Consider the following 21773-nt stretch of genomic DNA (forward strand, 5'->3'; position numbering starts at 1 on the left):
TGTGAAATATGTAGTTCATGGCTCTCTGATACGTAGCGCCGGCGTTTTTTAAGCCGAAAGTCATTACCACCCACTCGAATAAACCAAGGTGACCTGGGCATCTGAAGGCCGTTTTGGGTATGTCCTCTTCGGCCATAAGTATCTGATTGTACCCAGCGTTTCCATCCATGAAACTAATAACCTTGTGTCCCGCGGCGGCATCTATCAGCACGTCGGCCGTCGGCATGGGGTACCCGTCCATTGGTGTGGCCTGATTAAGATTCCTGAAATCGACGCACACGCGTAGCTTTCCATTCTTCTTGTATACTGGTACAATGTTGGAGATCCACTCGGCATAATGGCATTGCCGAATAAATTTTGCTTCAATTAGCCGAGTTATTTCGGCTTTTATGTCCGGTAGGATTTTAGGATTGCACCGCCGTGCTGGCTGTTGATACGGCCGATATCCTGGTTTTATGGGTAGCCGATGTTCAATAATAGATCGGTCTAATCCGGGCATCTCATGATACTCCCAGGAAAAACAATCCTTAAATTCTCTTAACAAACTTGTCAGTTTACATTTGTATTCCGGATCTAAATTTGCACTAATATATGTCGGCCTTGGTTTGGTGCCATCACCTAAGTCTATCATCTCTAATGAATCGACCGACGTGAACCCGTGCCCTAGCTTCCCATCTTCTCGGGCAAACTGATCCATTTAATCTGAGTCTTCGGAGCCGACTGCTCGGATCGGCTGCAGGCCAAAATCGGACACCTTCAAGAAGTCAGTATCCCATACTTTCCCGGATATGCACTTGACGGTTTTGCAGCTCCACTGTTGCGTGTCGGCTGCTGCGATGTTGTATGCGGAATCGGCGGTGACCACCTCGATGTTGTCGCCGACCCATTGTACAAGACATAGATGGAACACAGCAATTTGCATGTATCCAGTCTCAGCCAAGTAGCATGTTGTAGCACCCCTTGCCATTAATGATAAAGAAAGTAGTAGGAAGGGTCTTACTGCCAATGGTGAGGTCGACGCAGAGGGCGCCACGAGCGGGGGATATGTTGCCCTCGAAGTCCTTGAGCATCATATCTGTCTTGGTCAGGTCATCATCGCCTTTCCCAAGCTTCCGAAGCACGGCGTATGGCATGATGTTGACTGCGGCTCCTCCGTCTACCATTAATCTGGTGAGGGGTCGGCCGTTGACATGCCCTTTAAGAAACAACGCTTTCAGGTGCTGCCGTTTGTCGTCTTCGGGCTTCTCAAATGTGGCTGCCATTGGTTCCAAAGCCAATTGTGCCATCTGTTCTTCCATCGCCGATATGTCCTGTCGGTCGGCAGGAGTCATGAACTCCATCGGCAGTATGAAAACCATGCCGATGTCGGCTGCCGATTCATCACCTGCCGATTCGTCGCCTCCTCTGTCGTTTCTTTTGGGGCGCCATACCTGAGACCTGCCTTCCCTCTTGTCCGTCGTGTACTGTTGTTCTTCCTCCTGCTGTTCCCACTAGCGGAGATGCTGGATTCTTCGTTTTTGAGACTTGGTCAATCCATCGGGACACCACCTGGGGTTCACTGGTTTGGTTCGTGGCCTGGCGCGTTCCCATTCCGGTTCGCGTCCTAAAGGATTCTCGTCTGACACTCGAGCATCGGCCATCTCTTCAAGTCGACTATGGACGCTGGCCCTATTTTCTGGCCGGTCATGTCGATCAAATCTGCCCCCCGGCCTATCATGGCGCCTGCCTTCCGACCAGTCATATCGGTCACTTCTGCCCCTAGCCGATCACGCACGGGAGGGTGCCGGTCGTCTTGGTCGCGCCAGTTCCTGCTGATCGGCTCTGGTCTCCAGTCTCTGGAGCGAGACCTGTTGAACGGCCGATTGTTACGATACGGGCCGTTGCACTCTGGGCAATTATCGGCCGAAGGTACCGGAGGTTGCTTTCCCAACAGTGGATGAAGAACGGGCATCTCCAGTGATCTTCATGTCGCCGCATCGCTTCTTCCCGGGATCTTGAGCGTTCATGTTGCCGCTGATATTTGTGGAGCAGGAATTGGGAAGTAATGCGTGGCTCACCTGATCCGCCGTCATCGTCCTCCATCCGCCGCTTCCCCTTCATGTCTTCAGGCGCCGCTTGATTTCTGGGGTCTACGGCACCACTCTTTTTAGCCGATTCGGATGTCAGTACCTTGGTTTGGAGCGAGTTGTTCCCCGTGTCAACCATGTTGGTGGGGAAGGGGTGCTGATCGATCTTCATCGGCTTGGCTGGTTTTGTTGGCACTTCAAATTTAAGTCTGCCCTGTTCAATGGCCGACTGTATCTGCTGCCGGAAGATTTTGCACTCATTAGTGTCATGGGATGTAGCGTTGTGCCACATGCAATATTTCATCTTCTTCAGCTGTTCGGCAGAAGGAATGGTATGGTATGGCGAGAGCTTGATCTGTCCTTCCTGGAGAAGGAGGTCAAAGATTTTATCGGCCTTTGAAGTATCAAAGCCGAACGTTTCTGGCTCCTTTTTGCCGAACGGACATGATATCGGCTTTTTCCCTTTAACCCATTCTGCAAGACCGACTTCTGCATCTTCTTCGGTTTCAACCTCTTCCAAGTATGCCACCTTCTTCTGGAAATTCCTTCATGGATCGAAAGAACGTACCTCTTGGCCAGACAATCGGTGGACGATTTGGCTCAAGCTCTCAAACTCTTGTGAGGCGTATTTTTCCTTGATGTGAGGCAAGAGACCTTGAAAGGCTATATCAGCCAGCTGTGCATCAGTTAGAGCCAGAGAATAGCATTTGTTCCTGATTTCCCGAAACCTCTGCACATATGAGGATATCGGCTCGTCGCTTCTCTGCCTGAGGCTGGTCAAATCGGACAGCTTCATCTCATGTACCCCGGCGTAGAAGTATTTATGAAACTGCCTCTCCAGATCGGCCCATGTAATAATCAAGTTGGGCGGTAATGTTGTGAACCACTGGAAGGCCGACCCAAACAAAGACGACGAGAAGAGCCGCACCCGTAGAGCATCTTGCGCCGCTGCCTCTCCGCATTGGATGATGAATCTGTTTACGTGTTCTACGGTTGAGGTGTCATCCATCCCCGAGAACTTGGTGAAGTCAAGAACTTTATACCGATGGGGAAACGGCAGTAAGTCGTACGTAGACGGGTACGGTGTCCTGTAGGTGTAAGTCTGCACCTTCGGCTTCAAGCCGAATTGTTCCTGAATCACCTCTGCTATACGTGCCGACCAGTCCGGCTGTTGCTGGTAAACTGTTGGCTGAGGGACTGGTACGTGCTGGTATATCGGCGGCGGGATGACTTGATGCTGAGTGAAGTATGTGGCATTTGATGTGTTATAGCCGGCTGTGTATTCAGGATCAGCTGTTTGAATGAGCCACTCGTTTCATCATATAGTACGAGCTCTGCTGCTTTGCTCATCTCTGGTGCGACAGGCTGGTACGGCGGCATAGTTGGTCGAGTGGCTGCCTGGAAAGACGCCTGGAATTGGGGACTTCCCTGATTGGCCGAGTGATCCTGAACGGCCGTAGCTGATGGTGCCCCCCAAGGCGCTGGGTTAACCGGAGGGAACTGCGCAGAGGACAACTGAATAGGATGTGGCTGGAGGTGTTGTGTGCCAGTATACCCCATAGAGATCGTTGATGAGGAAGCGCCTGAACCCCCAACTGAAAATAGGATCGGCTAAGCCGAATTCAGATAACTCTTGTTTGGTGGAATCGGCGGAGCATATGCCGGTCCCTTGTACCCTTGAGATACCCCGCTAGCCAAGGAGCTGATGACGGCATTGTACACCGTATTTGCAAGCACCGGGGATTGATCGATGAAAGCTTGATAAACGGACTGCTGGACCATCTTGGACATCTTGTCCGAGTCCTCGGTGATTGTGATCTGGCGGGGAGTTGGAAACGGAGTCTTTTTAATAGTCTCCCCGCTTCTGGTGCGACTGAAGGACTGCAGGCAAGCCTTCCGGTAGTATGCCGTCTGCTTCTCTAGTTCTTCCTTCTGGTCGTCCCTGAGATCTGCCTCTATCACTTGGATGACGTTATCTTCGGAGACTTCAGCAGCTTTCGACATGGTGGCGGTTGTATTGGTCCCACCAAGCGTGCCAAAAGTGTGTTGGCGCTAGAACCCAGCTGACCGAATCCCCAGCGTCTAACACACGACCCGGGAGAATCTGCTTAACTCCTGTTCAGGTGATTGCCCTGGTGCGGTTCGCGCGGCGTGCCAGCCAATCTGACCTATTGATTGGCAAGGAAAAAGACATGTCAGATCCCAGAGGTTGCGATCGGCTAAGTTTCCGATCTCGAGAAAGCTTATCAGCGAATCGGCCGATTTGCTGTAATAAAGAAATCGGCTATGAAGCAGCCGATTACCGGACAGTGTGAATGAAAACTGCTGGAGCAATCAATACAATGCTACAGTAGCAACACTAGGAACACATCTAGTTGGCTATGCGTAAAATAAGTAAATTAAATGACGAAATACGAGAAAAAGCCAAGATTGCCGATTCCTAGCTGGATAACTGATGATAAAACTAGAACAACAGGTAAAACCTAGAACTCTAGTGAATATCAATAACTAGTGAATAAATCTAAACGAAATGACAGCGATGTGCCCGAAGTTAAAGCTTAGAAATTACTCGATAAACGGAACTTACAAGATCAGCCGGAGGTCAAGTTGATGCAGCCCCGCCAACCCGTACGAACTCGTGAAAAAGGAGAAAAAGTGTTGGCGAAGTCGCCTGCTTGAAAGTAAGTACGAGGAAAAAGTAGTTTGTTGTATTGAGTTGTTGATGATTACAGATCTACAAAAGTGGCTATTTATAGCCCCGTACAAATGACTCCTTATCTGACTAGAACTCTATCCCTAATTCAAATGGAAAATGAATATTTACAAGTACGATTCGTACTAGGTCGATTATTATGCGCTTCATGGGCTGATTCCCTCTTCATCTTTATAATCCTTTCTAAGCCCATACCGGCCCAACTATTCCAACCTCCTAACCGGCCGATTTTCTCATCGGCAAGGGGTAACCGATCGGGAACCGGGCGCGTCCGATCCCAAACCCCAGAGGTCAAGCGAGGCAGAATTCTAAAGATCAATCGGCCGATCCTCAACTGTAGCATCGGCCGATCCTGGACTGTAGCACCAACCAACCGATCTTTAACTGTAGCGCCACTCGGCCGATTTCCAATTTTCGCCCCTGTATCTCGCCGTATCTCTTAATTTCTTCCTCTCCTGACGCCGATTTTACTTGTGTCGAAATCTGGCGTCAACACCAGACGAAGCGGAGGAAGGGGTACTGTAGCATTCTTACCGCCATTTCAACCGATGGAATCTCCTTGGATGGAGATAAACTTTATATGAAAATTGTAGATCTCGACGAGATCTACAACTTTGTAGTTGAAACTTTTTTCATTTGATGTCATATTGGTATTCAAATAATCGACACAAGTTTCAGATCGAAAAATGATTACTTGAGCAATTAAATAGCTCCAAATGAAAACGGTTTGAACTACAAAGTTGTAAATCTCGTCAAGGACTACAATTTTCATATAAAACTTATCTCTATCTGAGCTCATATGAATTAGTTATCATTTTTTAAAAGTGTGCTACCCAGTTTCAGATATGCTCTATGGAAGTTCTGAGAAGCAGCAACAAAATCTCCACACCAATATGACATCAAATAAAAAAAAGTTTCAACTATAAAGTTGCAGATCTCATCGAGATCTACAATTTTCATATAAAGTTTATCTCCATCCGAGTTGATATGAATTAATTATAACTTTTTGAAAGTGTAGTGCCGAGTGGTGGGAGATTCCGTCCGTTGAGACGGCAGTAAGGATGCTACAGTACCCCTTCCGCCGTTTCATCTGGCTATAGCCGTTTCAAACGGCGGTATAGGTCTAGATTTGCAATTTTTTGTTTGGCTATATATTTTTGCAAAATGCTAAAATAAAAAATATAAAAATAAAAAAGTCCTCTTTCCTTTTGTACAATATGGGCCATGTTTTTTTCGAGACGATATGGGCCATTTTCTCTATCGCTATGAACCCAAGTCCAGTTCTTGCAGGCGTGTGCGCCAGACCTCTCAAAACAAAACTACGGCCTGGCCCGCACGCGCACGGGCAGGGGGCGTCGTCGCCAAGCTCCTCGCGGCGGCGGCCGCCTCCATCGCGGGTTTCACGCGACGGCACGCGCACATCGCCCCCGCCAGAACCCTGGCTGCAGCTGTGTGCGCCAGTTCGCCGCCGCGCGTTTGCCACCACGATGCTCACTCCGCCGATGACATACCAACCCAATTTCAGGTATGGAAGCACCAACTCCGCCGAAACCTTTCCTTCGTAACCCCCTCCCCCAGCTCCTCCAAATAAACTTGGTGATGGCGTACTCCATATTTAGGGTGCTTTTGGTATGGCTTCACAAACGGCTACGGTACCAACTTCTCAAGGAGCCCTACCAAACGCACAAGTCAAAACCGACTTCGCGTGCGAAGCCTATCCGAAGCCGCACGCCAATTTGTACTGAACGGGTCGGAGAGCTAAAAATACTAGCTCCCCGCAGCTCCGCCCCATCCACGCAAGCACTAATACCAAATTGCTCATGAAATCCACCGAAATCACACCCCAAAATGCCACCCAACTCACTACCCTACCACCTACCTCGCCTGCAGAGCATCGCCGCAGCCAACAGTGTCACGCGGGGTGCGGCGATGGAGCGCCGAGATGAGCTCAGCGACAGCATCGCGCGGGGGCAGCAGGGCAGCTTCCACCAACCAGCTACTCCTGTGCACCAATTTCCACCGCAGACGAGCTCCCCATCTTCCAGAAGACCGATTCCACCACGTCCGTATCTCATCCACTAGCTTCTGCGCCGCTGAGCTGAGCTCCAGGAGCTCGACATAGCCACGAACAAAGAGCAGAACGCTCTCTTCTTATCCACTCCTCACTCTCTCTCACCCGTGTCTCTCTTGGGCCTAGAACGTCGTAATTCTCTTGTGAAGCCCACCAAATAATATGGACTAGTGTACTCTGTGGTCCAATAACTCAGCTAGAATAATTATTTGTTAATCTAGAGTTCCTATTCTTATTTTTCATTTAATAGGGCAAACATAAAACTCATATGGAGGGTTATATTGGACATTTGAACTCTTCCATCTATTTATAAAAGATAGAAGAAGATGTTCTGCCAAACGAAACAGCTTCAACTCCACCAGTTAAGCTGCTCCTCTAGAGGAGCCACCGTCGGACTTGTTTCAGTCATAGCCACATCCCTGCCAAACTAGCCCTTAGCAGCACGAATCATATGGACATGCATTGCTACAGCAAAACAAAAATGGAACAGCCTATGCAAACCAGAATTGCGTGCGTTCACAAATATGCTATCAAGAATGATTGCAGGCCACCCTTGGGGGGGAAAAATGATGGTTTACAGGCAGCAAAACTGAATGTCGTATGATTGTCCCCAGAAGTCTGCATTAGAAATGCAGCCTGCATGTTTGACATAGTGCGACCAATGATGATCTGTTGATATATTTTTCAGAGATCATTTAGCCATCAATCACAAAACCTCCAAGACAGGCAAAGTGCAAACATAAACTACGAAGCGCCCAAAGATAATCCTGCAGTCTGCCATGAACAACGAAAAGGTGTGGCAAAGAACCTGCCTGTACGAGTTGGGACTGAAAAGAGCAAGCCAGAATATTTGTCGAACCTTGACTTAGTCTCATAGTAATTTGATCGCTCCAGTAACAAGACAAGGTGGAATGAATAAAAAATAATTACTGTAGCAGTTCTCTCTGCTAATAGAATGCACAAGCCACTCAGTATGGCTTACTTCCAGAAAGTATTTCAGCCCTATTTATGATACATACAAGCCTTTACATCGTTTACTGACATTCAGATTTACAGACAGAATGGGAGGCGAGGGCGATTGTGACTGCGGATGTAGCGCACCAGATCATCGCTATAGTTCTTATGTTAAGCAATCACGTCACTCAGCTGCTTGATGGCTTCTCTCTTCTCCTGCACTCTTTTTTCTGAAACGAAAAAAAAGAGTGGACAATCTTGGCTTCTTTTTGTGCACTCTAGCTGCTAGCTCTTCTTCTTTCTCTGCCACCATCTTCTCGAGCTGGACAATCTTTGCTTCTGCTTCAACTGAGTTCTTCACCATTTCTGACACCAACTTTTCTTTCTCTCTCAACCTAACAGACATCTCATCATTCTCCTTGACAAGTTCCTTCTGTTCATCAAGCTGATCATGTAGCTTCTTCCTCAGGACCTTGACCCCTGATACGGCATGTCCTTTTACTTGCATGAGAGTTTCTTCCAGCAAGCTGACTCTTCCAGAAAACTGCTTTACTAGTTGTTCAAGGCGATGGATCTCTGCCTGTGATGTCTCCACTGCCATTGCGTAGCTATCTTCTTTGCATTTGCTTTCTGCCTCGGTAACTTTAAGCTTCTGCTTGGCTAGCTGGAGTTGAACTTCAAGGTCTTGGACATGCTTTTGTAGCTTTGTGTTCACCTTATTTGCAGACAAATTTTCCTCTTCCAGAAGTCGATGTTTCTCCAAAGTTTCTGTGTGTTTCACCTCTAGCTGACCTATCTCCTCAATCTGACTCCTCTTAAGTATCTCGAGCTGGGACACCCTCGAGGACACCTCATCATATGCATACTGAAGCCTCTGACAGCTGCTAGTAACCCCTTTCAGGCTCTGGTGGAGAGCCACAAGTCCAGCCTCATAATCCGAAATTTTTTGTGTAACTCTATCTTCAAATTCTGTCATAAATGACATGTTTACTATGCATGCTTTAATCATAATTTTTAGATCCTCCTCCAACTTGGTCTTTCGACAAGACAATAGATCGATTGTCTTCTCCAGATCTTTTGTTTTTGTACTCATGTCATCAATTTGACAAGCTGCTTCAGCCTGAGCCTTCTCGAGATTCTCATGTAGGTTAGATACTTTTAGTATTGCCTCTTCCAACTGCTTTTCCAAGGTAGAATTGTTTTCCAGCTGAACTGAAAGTTCATCTTTCAGCTGTGTCACCTCATTCGCAAGATTTTGTACTGAATCCTCTGATTGCTTCAGCTTTGTTAGCACTGCATCCTTCTCTTCTTGTGTAGCCTTAACCTCCTGCTGCAGCTCAGCCTTGGCTTGTTCTGATTGCTCGGTCAAAGTACAAATGATCTTTTGTGACTCATCATTAGCTTGCTGTAGAGTTGAAATGTTCTCATTTTGGGTTTGAAGGGCAATCTCAAGATTTCTGGCAGAAGCCTGAGACGTCTGTAACTCCAATAGCGTTGCGTCCTTCTCTGCACGTAGTTCTGCAATTTCAGCATGCGTACTGCTCCTGACTTCTTCCAACTGCTTGTCCAAGGTGGAATTGCTTTCTAGCTGAACTGAAAGATCCTCTTTCAGTCGTGTCACCTCATTCTCAAGATTTTGTACTGAAGTCTGTGACTGCTTTAGTTGTGTTAGTGCTGTATCCTTCTCTTCTTGTGTTGCCTCAACCTCCTTCTGCAGCTCAGCCTTGGTTTGTTCTGATTGCTCAGTCAAGGTACATATGTTCTTCTGTAACTGATCATTAGCTTGATCCAGAGTTGAAATCTTCTCACTCTGCTTTTCTAGCACACTCTCCAAGTTTCTGACAGAAGCCTGAGACACCTGTAACTCTGATAGAACTATGCCCTTCTCTGCTTGTAGTTGTGCAATTTCAGCATGCAAACTGCTCCTGACCTCCTCCAATTGCTTGTTCAATATAGCAATGTTGTTCGTCAGATCTTCATTAGATAGATTCATTTCTGAGATTTGCTCTTTTCCTTGCTTCAATTCAATTCTAAGATTCTTGATAGAAGCCTCAGACTGCTGCAGATCTGAAATTATTTTGTTCTTTTCATCTTGTAGTGCTAATATTTCAGCTTGGTGACTACACTTCGCCTCTTCTAGTTGCATCTTCAACCGTGAGTTAATATTTTGTAGGTCTTCATTAGCAAGCTGCAGAACAGAAATTTGTTCAACTTGCTGCTCTAACTGAACTCTTAAGGTCTTGACTGAATCATTTGACTGATGTAAGCTGTTAATGGCCTCTTCCTTCTCTCCTTGTAGCACAATAATCTCATCTTGCAGATTAGTCCTTATCTCTTCAAGTTGCTTGTGTAACCTAGAATTTGTACTCTGCATCTCTTCATTTTCTCGCTGGAAATGTAAAATTTGGTTTTGCTGTTGTACCATGTCACTTTGAAGTTCCTTGATGTTAGCCTCTGATTGCTGTAACTGAGCGAGTGCTGCATTTTTCTCCGCTTGCAGTGCCATAACCTCATTATACAGATCAGTCTTTCCTGCTTCGAGGTCTTTATTGGCCTCCTGAAGTTTTGAAATCTCTTGGACTTGTTGTTCTAACTTGCTCTCAAGATTAATAACAGAAGTAGCAGGTTCATTTTTTTGTCCTTGTAATTCAACAATTTCATTATGCAGGTTAGAATTTGCCAGCTCCAGGCCTTCATTAGTCTTCTGCATATCTGAAATCCTCTCAAGTTGTTGTGCTAGCTCAGTCTTAAGATTCATCAAAGAAGCCTCTAGCTGCTCTATCTCTGACATGGCAGAATCATTATCCTTCTGTAGCTCGGCAATATTACTTACAAGAATCTTGATAGAAGCCTCAGACTGCTGCAGATCTGAAATTATTTTGTTCTTTTCATCTTGTAGTGCTAATATTTCAGCTTGGTGACTAAACTTCGCCTCTTCCAGTTGCATCTTCAACTTGGAGTTACTTTTTTGTAGGTCTTCATTAGCAAGCTGCAGGTCAGAAATTTGTTCAACTCGCTGGTCTAACAGAACTCCAAGGGTCTTGAGTGAATCATTTGACTTCTGTAAGCTATTAATGGCCTCTTCCTTCACTCCTTGTAGCACAATGATCTCATCTTCCAGATTAGTCCTTATCTCTTCAAGTTGCTTGTGTAAACTAGAATTTGTACTCTGCAGCTCTTCATTTTCTCGCTGGAAATATGAAATTTGGTTTTGCTGCTGTACCAGGTCACTTTGAAGTTTCTTGATGTTAGCCTCTGATTCCTGTAACTGGGCGAGTGCTGCATTTTTCTCCTCTTGCAGTGCCGTAATCTCATTATACAGGTCAGTCTTAGCTGCTTTAAGGTCTTTGTTGGCTTTCTGAAGATTTGAAATCTCTTGGACTTGTTGTTCTAACTTGCTCTCAAGATTAATAACAGAATCAGCAGCTTCATTTTTTTGTCCATGTAATTCTACAATTTCATTATGCAGGTTAGAATTTGCCAGCTCCAGGCCTTCATTAGTCTTCTGCATATCTGAAATCCGCTCAAGTTGTTGTGCTAGCTCAGTCTTAAGATTCATCAAAGAAGCCTCTAGCTGCTCTATCTCTGACGTGGCAGAATCATTATCCTTCTGTAGCTCGGCAATATTACTTACAAGATTCTTGATAGAAGCCTCAGACTGCTGCAGATCTGAAATTATTTTGTTCTTTTCATCTTGTTGTGCTAATATTTCAGCTTGGTGAATAAACTTCGCCTGTTCTTGTTGCATCTTCAACTGTGAGTTACTATTTTGTAGGTCTTCATTAGCAAGCTGCAGAACAGAAATTTGTTCAACTGCCTGCTCTAACTGAGCTCCTAACGTCTTGACTGAATCATTGGACTGATGTAAGTTGTTAATGGCCTCTTCCTTCTCTCCTTGTAGCACAATGATCTCATCTTGCAGATTAGTCCTTATCTCTTCAAGTTGCTTGTGTAACCTAGAATTTGTACTCTGCAGCTCTTCATTTTCTCGCTGGAAAAGTAAAATTTGGTTTTGCTGCTGTACCATGTCACTTTGAAGTTCCTTGATGTTAGCCTCTGATTGCTGTAACTGAGCGAGTGCTGCATTTTTCTCCGCTTGCAGTGCCATAACCTCATTATACAGATCGCTCTTTCCTGCTTCGAGGTCTTTGTTGGCCTCCTGAAGTTTTGAAATCTCTTGGACTTGTTGTTCTAACTTGCTCTCAAGATTAATAACTGAAGCAGCAGCTTCATTTTTTTGTCCTTGTAATTCTACCATTTCATTATGTAGGTTAGAATTTGCAAGCTCCAGACCTTCATTAGTCTTCTGCATATCTGAAATGCTCTCAATCTGTTGTGCTAGCTCAGTTTTAAGATTCATCAAAGAAGCCTCTAGCTGCTCTATCTTTGAGGTGGCACAATCATTATCTTTCTGTAGCTCGGAAATATTACTTACAAGATTCTGGATAGAAGCCTCAGACTGCTGCAGATCTGAAATTATTTTGTTCTTTTCATCTTGTAGTGCTAATATTTCAGCTTGGTGACTAAACTTCGCCTCTTCCAGTTGCATCTTCAACTTGGAGTTACTATTTTGTAGGTCTTCATTAGCAAGCTGCAGGTCAGAAATTTGTTCCACTCGCTGGTCTAACAGAACTCCAAGGGTCTTGACTGAATCATTTGACTTCTGTAAGCTATTAATGGCCTCTTCCTTCACTCCTTGTAGCACAATGATCTCATCTTGCAGATTAGTTCTTATCTCTTCAAGTTGCTTGTGTAAACTAGAATTTGTACTCTGCAGCTCTTCATTTTCTCGCTGGAAATGTGAAATTTGGTTCTGCTGCTGTACCAGGTCACTTTGAAGTTTCTTGATGTTAGCCTCTGATTCCTGTAACTGAGCGAGTGCTGTATTTTTCTCCTCTTGCAGTGTCGTAACCTCATTATACAGATCTGTCTTGGCTGCTTTGAGGTCTTTGTTGGCTTCCTGAAGATTTGAAATCTCTTGGACTTGTTGTTCTAACTTGCTCTCAAGATTAATAACAGAAGCAGCAGCTTCATTTTTTTGTCCTTGTAATTCTACAATTTCATTATGCAGGTTAGAATTTGCTAGTTCCAGGCCTTCATTAGTCTTCTGCATATCTGAAATCCTCTCAAGTTGTTGTGCTAGCTCAGTCTTAAGATTCATCAAAGAAATCTCTAGCTGCTCTATCTCTGATGTCGCAGAATCATTATCCTTTTGTAGCTCGGCAATATTACTTACAAGATTCTTAATAGAAGCCTCAGACTGCTGCAGATCTGAAATTATTTTGTTCTTTTCATCTTGTTGTGCTAATATTTCAGCTTGGTGACTAAACTTCGCCTGTTCTTGTTGCATCTTCAACTGTGAGTTACTATTTTGTAGGTCTTCATTAGCAAGCTGCAGAACAGAAATTTGTTCAACTGCCTGCTTTAACTGAGCTCCTAAGGTCTTGACTGAATCATTTGACTGATGTAAGTTGTTAATGGCCTCTTCCTTCTCTCCTTGTAGCACAATGATCTCATCTTGCAGAGTAGTCCTTATCTCTTCAAGTTGCTTGTGTAAACTAGAATTTGTATTCTGCAGCTCTTCATTTTCTCGCTGGAAAAGTGAAATTTGATTTTGCTGTTGTACCAGGTCACTTTGAAGTTTCTTAATGTTAGCCTCTGATTGCTGTAACTGAGTGAGTGCTGTATTTTTCTCCTCTTGCAGTATTGTAACCTCATTATACAGATCAGTCTTGGCTGCTTTGAGGTCTTTGTTGGCCTCCAGAAGATTTGAAATCTCTTGGACTTGTTGTTCTAACTTGCTCTCAAGATTAATAACTGAAGCAGCAGCTTCATTTTTTTGTCCTTGTAATTCAACAATTTCATTATGCAGGTTAGAATTTGCCAGCTCCAGGCCTTCATTAGTCTTCTGCATATCTGAAATCCGCTCAAGTTGTTGTGCTAGCTCAGTCTTAAGATTCATCAAAGAAGCCTCTAGCTGCTCTATCTCTGATGTGGCAGAATCATTATCTTTCTGTAGCTCGGCAATATTACTATTCATAACATTTATTGTTGATTTCAGTTCGTTTTCTAGAGCTTTAACACTAGACTGTGCCTTCTCTAACTCATTCAAGTACATTGAATTTTCTGATACTAGTCTTTCTTTTTCTTCTGCTGCAGTACGACGCTCCTTGTCCAGATTGTTCATTAGCTCTGCGGCCTCCACTTTAAGGCCTTCTATCTCTAACCCCAGTTGCTGGAGTTTTCTTTCAGCTGAATGATTTTCTGTGATCAAGGATTCATTTTTAGCGGTGATTTCTGCAATGGCTGCCTTCAGTTGAAAGCACTCAACATCTAAATTCTGATGAAGTGCTTTCAGGTTATCATGCTCAACCAATAGCATCAAGTTATCATTCTTCAGCTTCTGGTTTTCTTCCAACAAGGTCTGCACTTCTTTCTCAGCCTGTTGGGCCTTCTCAACTTCTGCTGATAGGAGGTTGCATTTGTCCATTGTTTCATTCAGCTTATTCCTCAGATCTTCCTTCTCCTTCTCCATGTCTACAATTAACATCTTCAGGTTATCTCTCTCTTCTTCAATAATCTTCTTCTCACAAGACAATGTTGTGACCTCAGTCTCCTTGGATTTTACGGTGTTAAGCAATTTTCCTTCCTCCCTTTTTGCAGTTTCAACTAACAATTTCATATTTTCATTCTCAGATGACAAATTTGCAATCTCTGAACTTGTAGCTTCTTTATCTTTGATTGCTTTATCAATTAGCTGCTTCAGATCAGATATTTCCTTGGCCTGTTCTTCTGTACTTTGTTTCAGCTTCTCAATCTCTGCTTCCATGTTATGATGCTCAGTAGGCTTATGGTATAGGTTGTTTTCTTCCTTCACTGCTACTTTTGGTGCAGTGACATCATTGTCTGAGCTGTCTCCTTCTGTGTCTGAATCAGATGAATCTGAACCAGAGAAATTGTAGCCAACATTTTCTAGTTTGCTAATTAGTTGCTTGTAGTGCTTGTGAAGGTATTGATAGTCCTCATGGAAGCCCCTCACAAGGGAAGACAGCTTTAATTTCTTGACAGGATTTCCATAATCATCTTTTTCATTCTCAGTCTGCTCGGTCTCCTCTCCTATCATTCGCAAAATGTTCTCCACATTCTCATCAACATCTGAAAAACCAAAATAGCAACTATTGTTTTCAGACTATGACTCGCTAGAAATAGGATAGCTATAAGTTGAACAAGCCATAATTCTTCTTGAAAAATGTAACTATAGCAATGCCAAAAAAACACTTTAATGGTGAAATACGAACATATAAGACTCATTCATGTTCGGTGGGTATTGGAATCACGTTGAGATCAGCCACAAGAATGTCAAAAAGGAACAACAGTAGATCAGTAGGAGTTTTCATCTATGTAGAAACTGCACTTCGAGATCTCTATGCCAACATAAAAATTCCTTTGAGTAAATATTAGTCATGAATTAAGACAGTACCCTTTTTGCTCTCAAGAAGATACTTGGATTTCCTAATTTTGTGTTTCTTTGTCATAATGGCGTTCTTGTCTCCACAAGCTTTACTATTTCTTTGCAGGAAATCTTTCTCAGACAAAATTGATCATAGCTGAGGTCGTATGATGCTGCAATCCTGAATAGCTTTGCGCCTGAAATGGTTAAAAAAACACAAAGACAATGAATGGGAAGTCATCTGTGGATAGTATCTAATCTTAAATAGCAAAATTATCGAAAGGAAGATCAAGATAAAAAAAACAGGTGGTTCAATAGAAACTATTTAACTAGTTAATGATTGAAAAATATCATCTGCACTTTTCACACAAAACAACTGAATAAGTATAAATTGGAAAAGATGGAAGCCCCTCTGAAGGGGTATATATAACCAACTTTTGCAAAATAGGAGTTGAATGTACAGCTATATTTCCAGAGTGCACAGAAATATTAATTTGTGAAGCTTATATCCAGAATTTGGAGCCTAAGTTAGTAGCAGCAGTAACCTTTAATGCTCTTGCACTAAGACGAAGTAGAATGGCAAGCATTTCAAGCATGGATCGTATATCCTATAACTAAATATGCACTTCAAATTATAAAGTAATATAATTTACGTCATAAGGTCTTGATTAAAATTACAAATAGTTGTTTCTCTGCAGGCCCGTTGTTATGTCATGATCTCCTTCATTTGTATGCGGTAATATACAGCATGGATCGTAAGTGGTCTATTAATCAAATAATTGATATGGCCTCTAAAAGTTTAAAACGTCAATTTTGACCCTCTACCAGGAATATTTCCAAACATATGCTATATCATGATTTTTAGGACAATTTCATTATATCATGCTTAACAACATTTGGGTAAGTGGAAATGTAATCTCAGTGATAAATAGGCAGATAAGATGCCATGGTTGGTGACCTGGAAGACAATCACTTGTAAAATCATTACATTTTTCATTTTGGATCTTGACAAATTATGCTTGGCAGGAAAAGTTTTTTTTATAAACTACAACAGTATACCCATTAACAGTATATATTGAGACTAAGGTACTTCTTTTAGATAACAAACAATGGTACTTGTGGAAGACACTTTGGAGGCTCATATCTGTTGCATTATCTTAGCTTTGTAATAAAAGAAGACAGTCTTGATGATTTTGCAAAGATTGCTGATAAACACATCAATATTTATAGATTCTTCTATGCCAAAAAAAAAAACAAAGCCATCTCAAAACCAGATTCTGACTGAGCTAAATTGCAATGCATGGATGAGTACATTATAAAACGTTTGGTCCAGTTCCATCCGCCAAAGTTGCGTGGGTGCCCAAAATTTACAAACCTTTTGGGCAGCACAACTTCAGACATATCTAAAATGCATATGGGTAGGCCATAGTGAGCCATGCTGAGTGTCAGCCTTCTGCTAACAGAAGTATAACATGGTAGTATCTTCGGCCTGGAACTATCATGGTCTCTGTTGGAAACAGTACACATATGCGATCTAATTGGGGAAATAGCAGCCCGAAGGAATTTTTGTCATACGAAATCAATAAACATCACGAATGTAACGACACGCGGGACCCGACCAGTGCTGAAACAGTTAGGAAACTAATCCAAGAAGATAGAATTAACAAGTGACGAGTGCTAACCACTCCGCTAATATATTCAGATATCAAGGAAGGGAGAAAAGGAAAAAAAACATGAAAAACAAGAGAAACAAAGGCGGAGGTTAGGAACAGAGAAAGAGATGCTTATGACACTTAACGCTTATTCTAATCTAGCATCTCCCTCACTCTATGCCAGTTGCCAGTTGCCACATCAGAACGCACACGACCAGGGGAAGATTTGGGCCTAGGGCCACGACCCTAGGCGTGGCCCAAATTGCCCCTTATACCTCTCCTACATTTTCCATGACCCAGCTAGCATTTCTGTGGACTGGCCTAGGCGTCGCCCAGCAGGCAGGCAGGCAAGCAGCCAGCAAGGGCAAAGGCCCACGCAGCCCAAGTTGTACAGGCACATGTTGACCCGGGAATCCTATCTATCTTTCGGAAGGTGGGACTAATGTTTTTCGTGCGACCTATCAGATTATGCGTGGTTCGAGGTGCGTGCGGAGCAGCAGCGTGCAGCCATGCAGGGACAGGTGTCGTGTCGCAAGTGGAGGGAAGTGGGTGGGATTCTAACGAGATTTCCAACTAATCGTGTTTTCTCCTGAACCTTAGATCCAATTTGAAATCCGTTTGAACCATAGCAATTTTTTAAATTATTGTAACAGAACGAGGTTCAGTATGTTATTTTACATTTTTTTAGTTTACTATTTCAACATTTTTAATATATCTTTTCAACATTTAATATAATATATCAACATTTTTAATACATCATTCGACATTTTTAGTACATTGTTTCAACATTTAATGTAATAGTTAAATATTTTTAATACATCATTTCAACATTTTTAGTATACTGTTTCAAATAATATATTATTTCAACATTTTTTTAGAAAATGATGAAATGCCGCCTGACCGGCTAACGGCATCGTGCAGTCGTGCCCTCGCCACTCCATGCAACTGCGCGTCCCGGAATCCCGATGCTGCCCTCTTTGCCTGCTCTCTCTCTCTCCCGCTCTCTCTCTCCCTCTCTCTCTCCCCCTCTCTCTCTACAGTCTCCACGGTCTCTCCCTCTCAACAAATCCGGAAATCCGCATCAGCGACCGACAGTAGAGCGGCAGCGCACAGCCTTCTCAGAGGAGTGGATACTCAAGGCTGGTCCTGCGGCACCTGAGGCTGGCGTGTGTGTGCGGCCGCGCGCTATTGCCGGCACGCCACTACGGCGGCGCCATGCAGCCGGGTTCGGCAAGGTGGGAACGGGCGGGCGCCAGTGCGCTCGTGCGGTGCGCGAGACACATGCGGCAGGTCCATGCTCCATCCTTTATTAATTCCTCCTCATCTCCCCAATCCTTTCTATTTCAATTGAACAAATTTAATTAATTTGTTATTTATGCTGCAATTTGTGGGCTTCTACAGTTATACTAGAATTACTCAATGAAGAGGAAATAGAAACAGAAGGAATGGGTGCTACCAGTATAAGTACTTGTCGCTAATACTGGGCTATGCATTCCCCATTATCCTTTTTCACAAATTAACTGTACTTTGCATTTTCCTTGCCTAATTCATTTGAACATATGATAGGTGTGGACGGACCAAATCAGCACCAGTTAGGTATTTTTTGAAAATTTCCAAGTTTTTATTGAGTTCATTAAAAAATTAGGTTTGGAATTAAGACTACTAGTCCATCAACCCGTGCTCCCGCACGGGCTAATGTTTTTAAAGCCATCGTATTTAAAAATTATTTAAAAATAAATTCCTAACTAATAATCAAAATTGTTTACCTACGGGCATTATCATTTTTTCAATACTTCAACATAATACTCATATAGGTATGTACTTATCTTTGCCTAGCTGTGATTGATTTTTAATTAATAGTTATCCTACACACTTTTTCATTCACATTCACACTTTTTTCATCTTGTATCGCACCTCTATACATTATGTTTAGCATAAAAATCAATATTTTTCATCAATTTCTCACATACATGTATAAATGGTCTAAATGGTGACACTCATCATGTGCATATACTTTAACTTAGTATTTCTATCTTCACAACAACATAAATAGGTAATTTAGAATTATATAACATTTCTTTATTATGCACGTGAAGATAATTAGATTAAGATTTAGGTATTTACTTTAGGTTATTTTAATAACAAGGGTAACTAAGATACAAATTACAACAGCATTTTAAGTTATGCTTTATATAATGAGATGTATGAGTAAATTGGATGAAAATTATGAGGTTATTTTAGATTATTTTTTATAATGGCCGAGCTTTATAATTTAGATATAAATTTGGAGTTTATTTTTGAATATTTTCATAATGATAGTGGTGGGTAAATATTTAGAAAATATAATAGATCCATGATTATGATTATTAGAGTTTATAGGATTGATATGTTTTTATTTTTGTGAGAATTTCTATTTGTCCTTTTTTTTTCTACCGTGCCTCATGGGAACTAATACAGAGTCTCCAATAGAAAAAAAAATAAGACCACATTGCTACAAAACTTGAGCTACCTCTTATTTGTTAAATATTCGAACACAATACTTATATAGATATATACTTATTATCTTCATCCGATTGTGACAGATATTAGTTAGTAATTACTCTATAATATTTTCATCCACATTTATAGTATTTAACTTTTCACTTTACATCACATGTATGCGCTTGCATTTGATTAATGGACCCTAATTTTGAGCCATAATTTTAACATAGAAATCTATATTTTTATCACTTCCTTTATATCTTTATAAATGGTGACACACATCATGTATATCTTAATTATTATATCATATACCAACGGTGTAAGAAATATATGATTTAGAATCATATATTGATGTATATTTTTAATTAAGGTGATTTGGATTCAAATGCAGGGTTACCTCATGTTATTTTTGATAATGGCATACATGGGTAACATAGATGCAAATTTAAGGAATTACTTTAAGTTTTTTAAGTATTAGTGGTGGGTAATTTAGTTACAAATTTAGGGGTTATTTTAAATATTTTTATAATGGTATAAGTGGGTAATTTTGATAGGGGGCTATTTTAGTTAATTTTATATAATGGCAGAGATGGGTAATTTAGATATAGATTTAGGGGTTACTTTAGACTATTTTCATAATGGTATAGTGGATATTTTTTTTAGAAAATATAATAGATTCAATGGCTACGATGATTTGAGTCTACCGACAGATGTTTTGCTTTTTTTTATGAATTTCTAGGTTTCTCTCTTTTCTAAGAGTGTCCACCTAAGAACCACAGGTGGCTTTACCTGGAGGCTTCAAAAGAACTTCCAATTAGTGATAGTAAGATACTCTAAAAAGCATAGCATGCATTTGATATTTTGCTGCTGTGACTATCGCTATGGGAGCTAATCTGGGTGGTTCAACCGCTTAGATAAGTGGCCCTAGGCGTAGAAATCTGCCAGCTCCGCCACTGCACACGACCCAACATAGATCCATCCAAGAACACACACAGCCATACGGAAATTTCTCCACTACCGCAAGAACAGTAATATCACAGCAGCACACCCAGATAGAGAAACGAGGAACTAGAGGGAGAAAATAAGTGGGAAAATCAAGAAACGTACCGCCGAAGTGCCGCCTTCTCCTCCTCTACAGCTATCTCCCACAACTTCTTGAACCCGAAACAAGATCTGACAAAGACGAAAAGGAAACCAAGCATGATCAAAGATGGCACACCACAGTTGCAATTGCAAGTAGGAAAAGCAGAGAGACCTGTCACCTGCCAGATCAAAACAGGGGAGCACGCCCCCAACAAAAAGAGACGAAATGAAACCAGACCAAGGCGCAAGAGGAGCAGAGTTACCTGAAGGCTAGGATGAATCGCTTGCTCGACGAAGCAAGCAGAGGCCGCAGAGAACCTGCCCCAGAGGCTTCTTCTCCACTAGGCTCTGGCTCTCTGATGTGTGGGCAGCGTTACAAATGCGCACAACTACACAAGTGAGCAACTCTCGCCTTGTCCTTTTGAAGCCTCTGCAGCATCTACCTGAGCGCGGCCTGCCTTTTTGTGATTTTGTATCGTCCATGTCTCGTTTTGTCTCTGCGTTCCCGCCTTAACGCTAGGGAGCCAGGATCTTCTACTTCAGGACTCAGGACATAGGAAACGTAACTCATGGACCCATGGGCAAAAGCACAAGTACAGAAGCGCTAGAATGCATTAGAATATGCTCTGTTTGGCATGGCTCCAACTTCGGGTGGAGCTGCTCCACTCCAGAATTTCACATGGAGCCAGCTCCGCTCCAAAACTTCAGAACAAAAATGGGATGTTTGGCTAGATGGGTGCTCTCAGCTCCAAAAAAGATCGATTTCAGTGTGGATTGCCATTGTTGCCCCCCAATTAAGGCTCCACTTGTCATCCTCTCTATCCCATCTTCTTCTTCCCCTTTTTCCACTGCACTGTGCCGCACACGGGAGACCCTCCACGGGCGGCGGCGTGGGCGGCGGGCGGCGGGGTGGGCGGCGACGGGCGGCGGGGTGGGCGGCGACGGGGGCGGCGCTGGGCGGCGACGGGCGGTGGGGCAGCTTGGGCGGCGACGGGCGACGACCGGGCGGCGGGCGGCGACGGACGGCGGGGCCGGCCAGCCACGGGGGCGGCGACGGGCGGGGCTCTGGCGGCGAGTGGGGCTCGGGAGAATAGAATGAAATATTTTTTTGTGTAACCAGTGGTATTGGTGGGTAATTACCCACCAACTCCACGAGGAGGTTCAAAAGAGAGGTTTCTGAAGTAGCAAAAGAGGTGCTCCAAAACTCCACCTCCATTTGCACTACAGCTCCATGGAGTTGGCAACTCCATGGAGTTTTGGAGTTGGGGTGTTTGGCTGAATTTTTTGATGGAGTTGCTGGAGT

General features: G+C 43.2%; 1 protein-coding gene across 2 annotated transcripts; it reads right to left on the reverse strand.

The window, feature by feature from the left end:
- Nucleotides 1-7762: 7762 nt before the first annotated feature.
- LOC101775706 (putative leucine-rich repeat-containing protein DDB_G0290503) lies at nt 7763-20942 on the reverse strand. Of its 2 annotated transcripts, XM_022826541.1 has the most exons (5): nt 20734-20942; nt 20495-20560; nt 15285-15451; nt 10656-14959; nt 7763-9854 (listed from the first exon to the last, which is right to left on the reverse strand). In XM_022826541.1, exons 3-5 carry the CDS (start codon nt 15337-15339, stop codon nt 7989-7991), a joined length of 6225 nt encoding a protein of 2074 aa, XP_022682276.1. In that variant the 5' UTR covers nt 15340-15451; nt 20495-20560; nt 20734-20942; the 3' UTR covers nt 7763-7988. The 2 variants fall into 2 exon arrangements, with proteins under 2 accessions (XP_022682276.1, XP_012701710.1); XM_012846256.2 differs by having other exon boundaries at nt 7763-14959; nt 20734-20941.
- Between the last annotated feature and the right edge of the window lie 831 nt (nt 20943-21773).

Source organism: Setaria italica, chromosome V, assembly GCF_000263155.2.
Source record: "Setaria italica strain Yugu1 chromosome V, Setaria_italica_v2.0, whole genome shotgun sequence".
NCBI classification, from domain to species: Eukaryota; Viridiplantae; Streptophyta; class Magnoliopsida; order Poales; family Poaceae; genus Setaria; species Setaria italica.

Coding starts and splice junctions, on each gene's coding strand:
- LOC101775706 (XM_012846256.2), bottom strand. CDS start 15,339: ATGACAAAGAAACACAAAATTAGGAAATCCAAGTATCTTCTTGAGAGC. Junction 14,960..15,284: donor TCTTCTTGAGAGCAAAAAGG/GTACTGTCTTAA, acceptor TTGGTTTTTCAG/ATGTTGATGAGAATGTGGAG.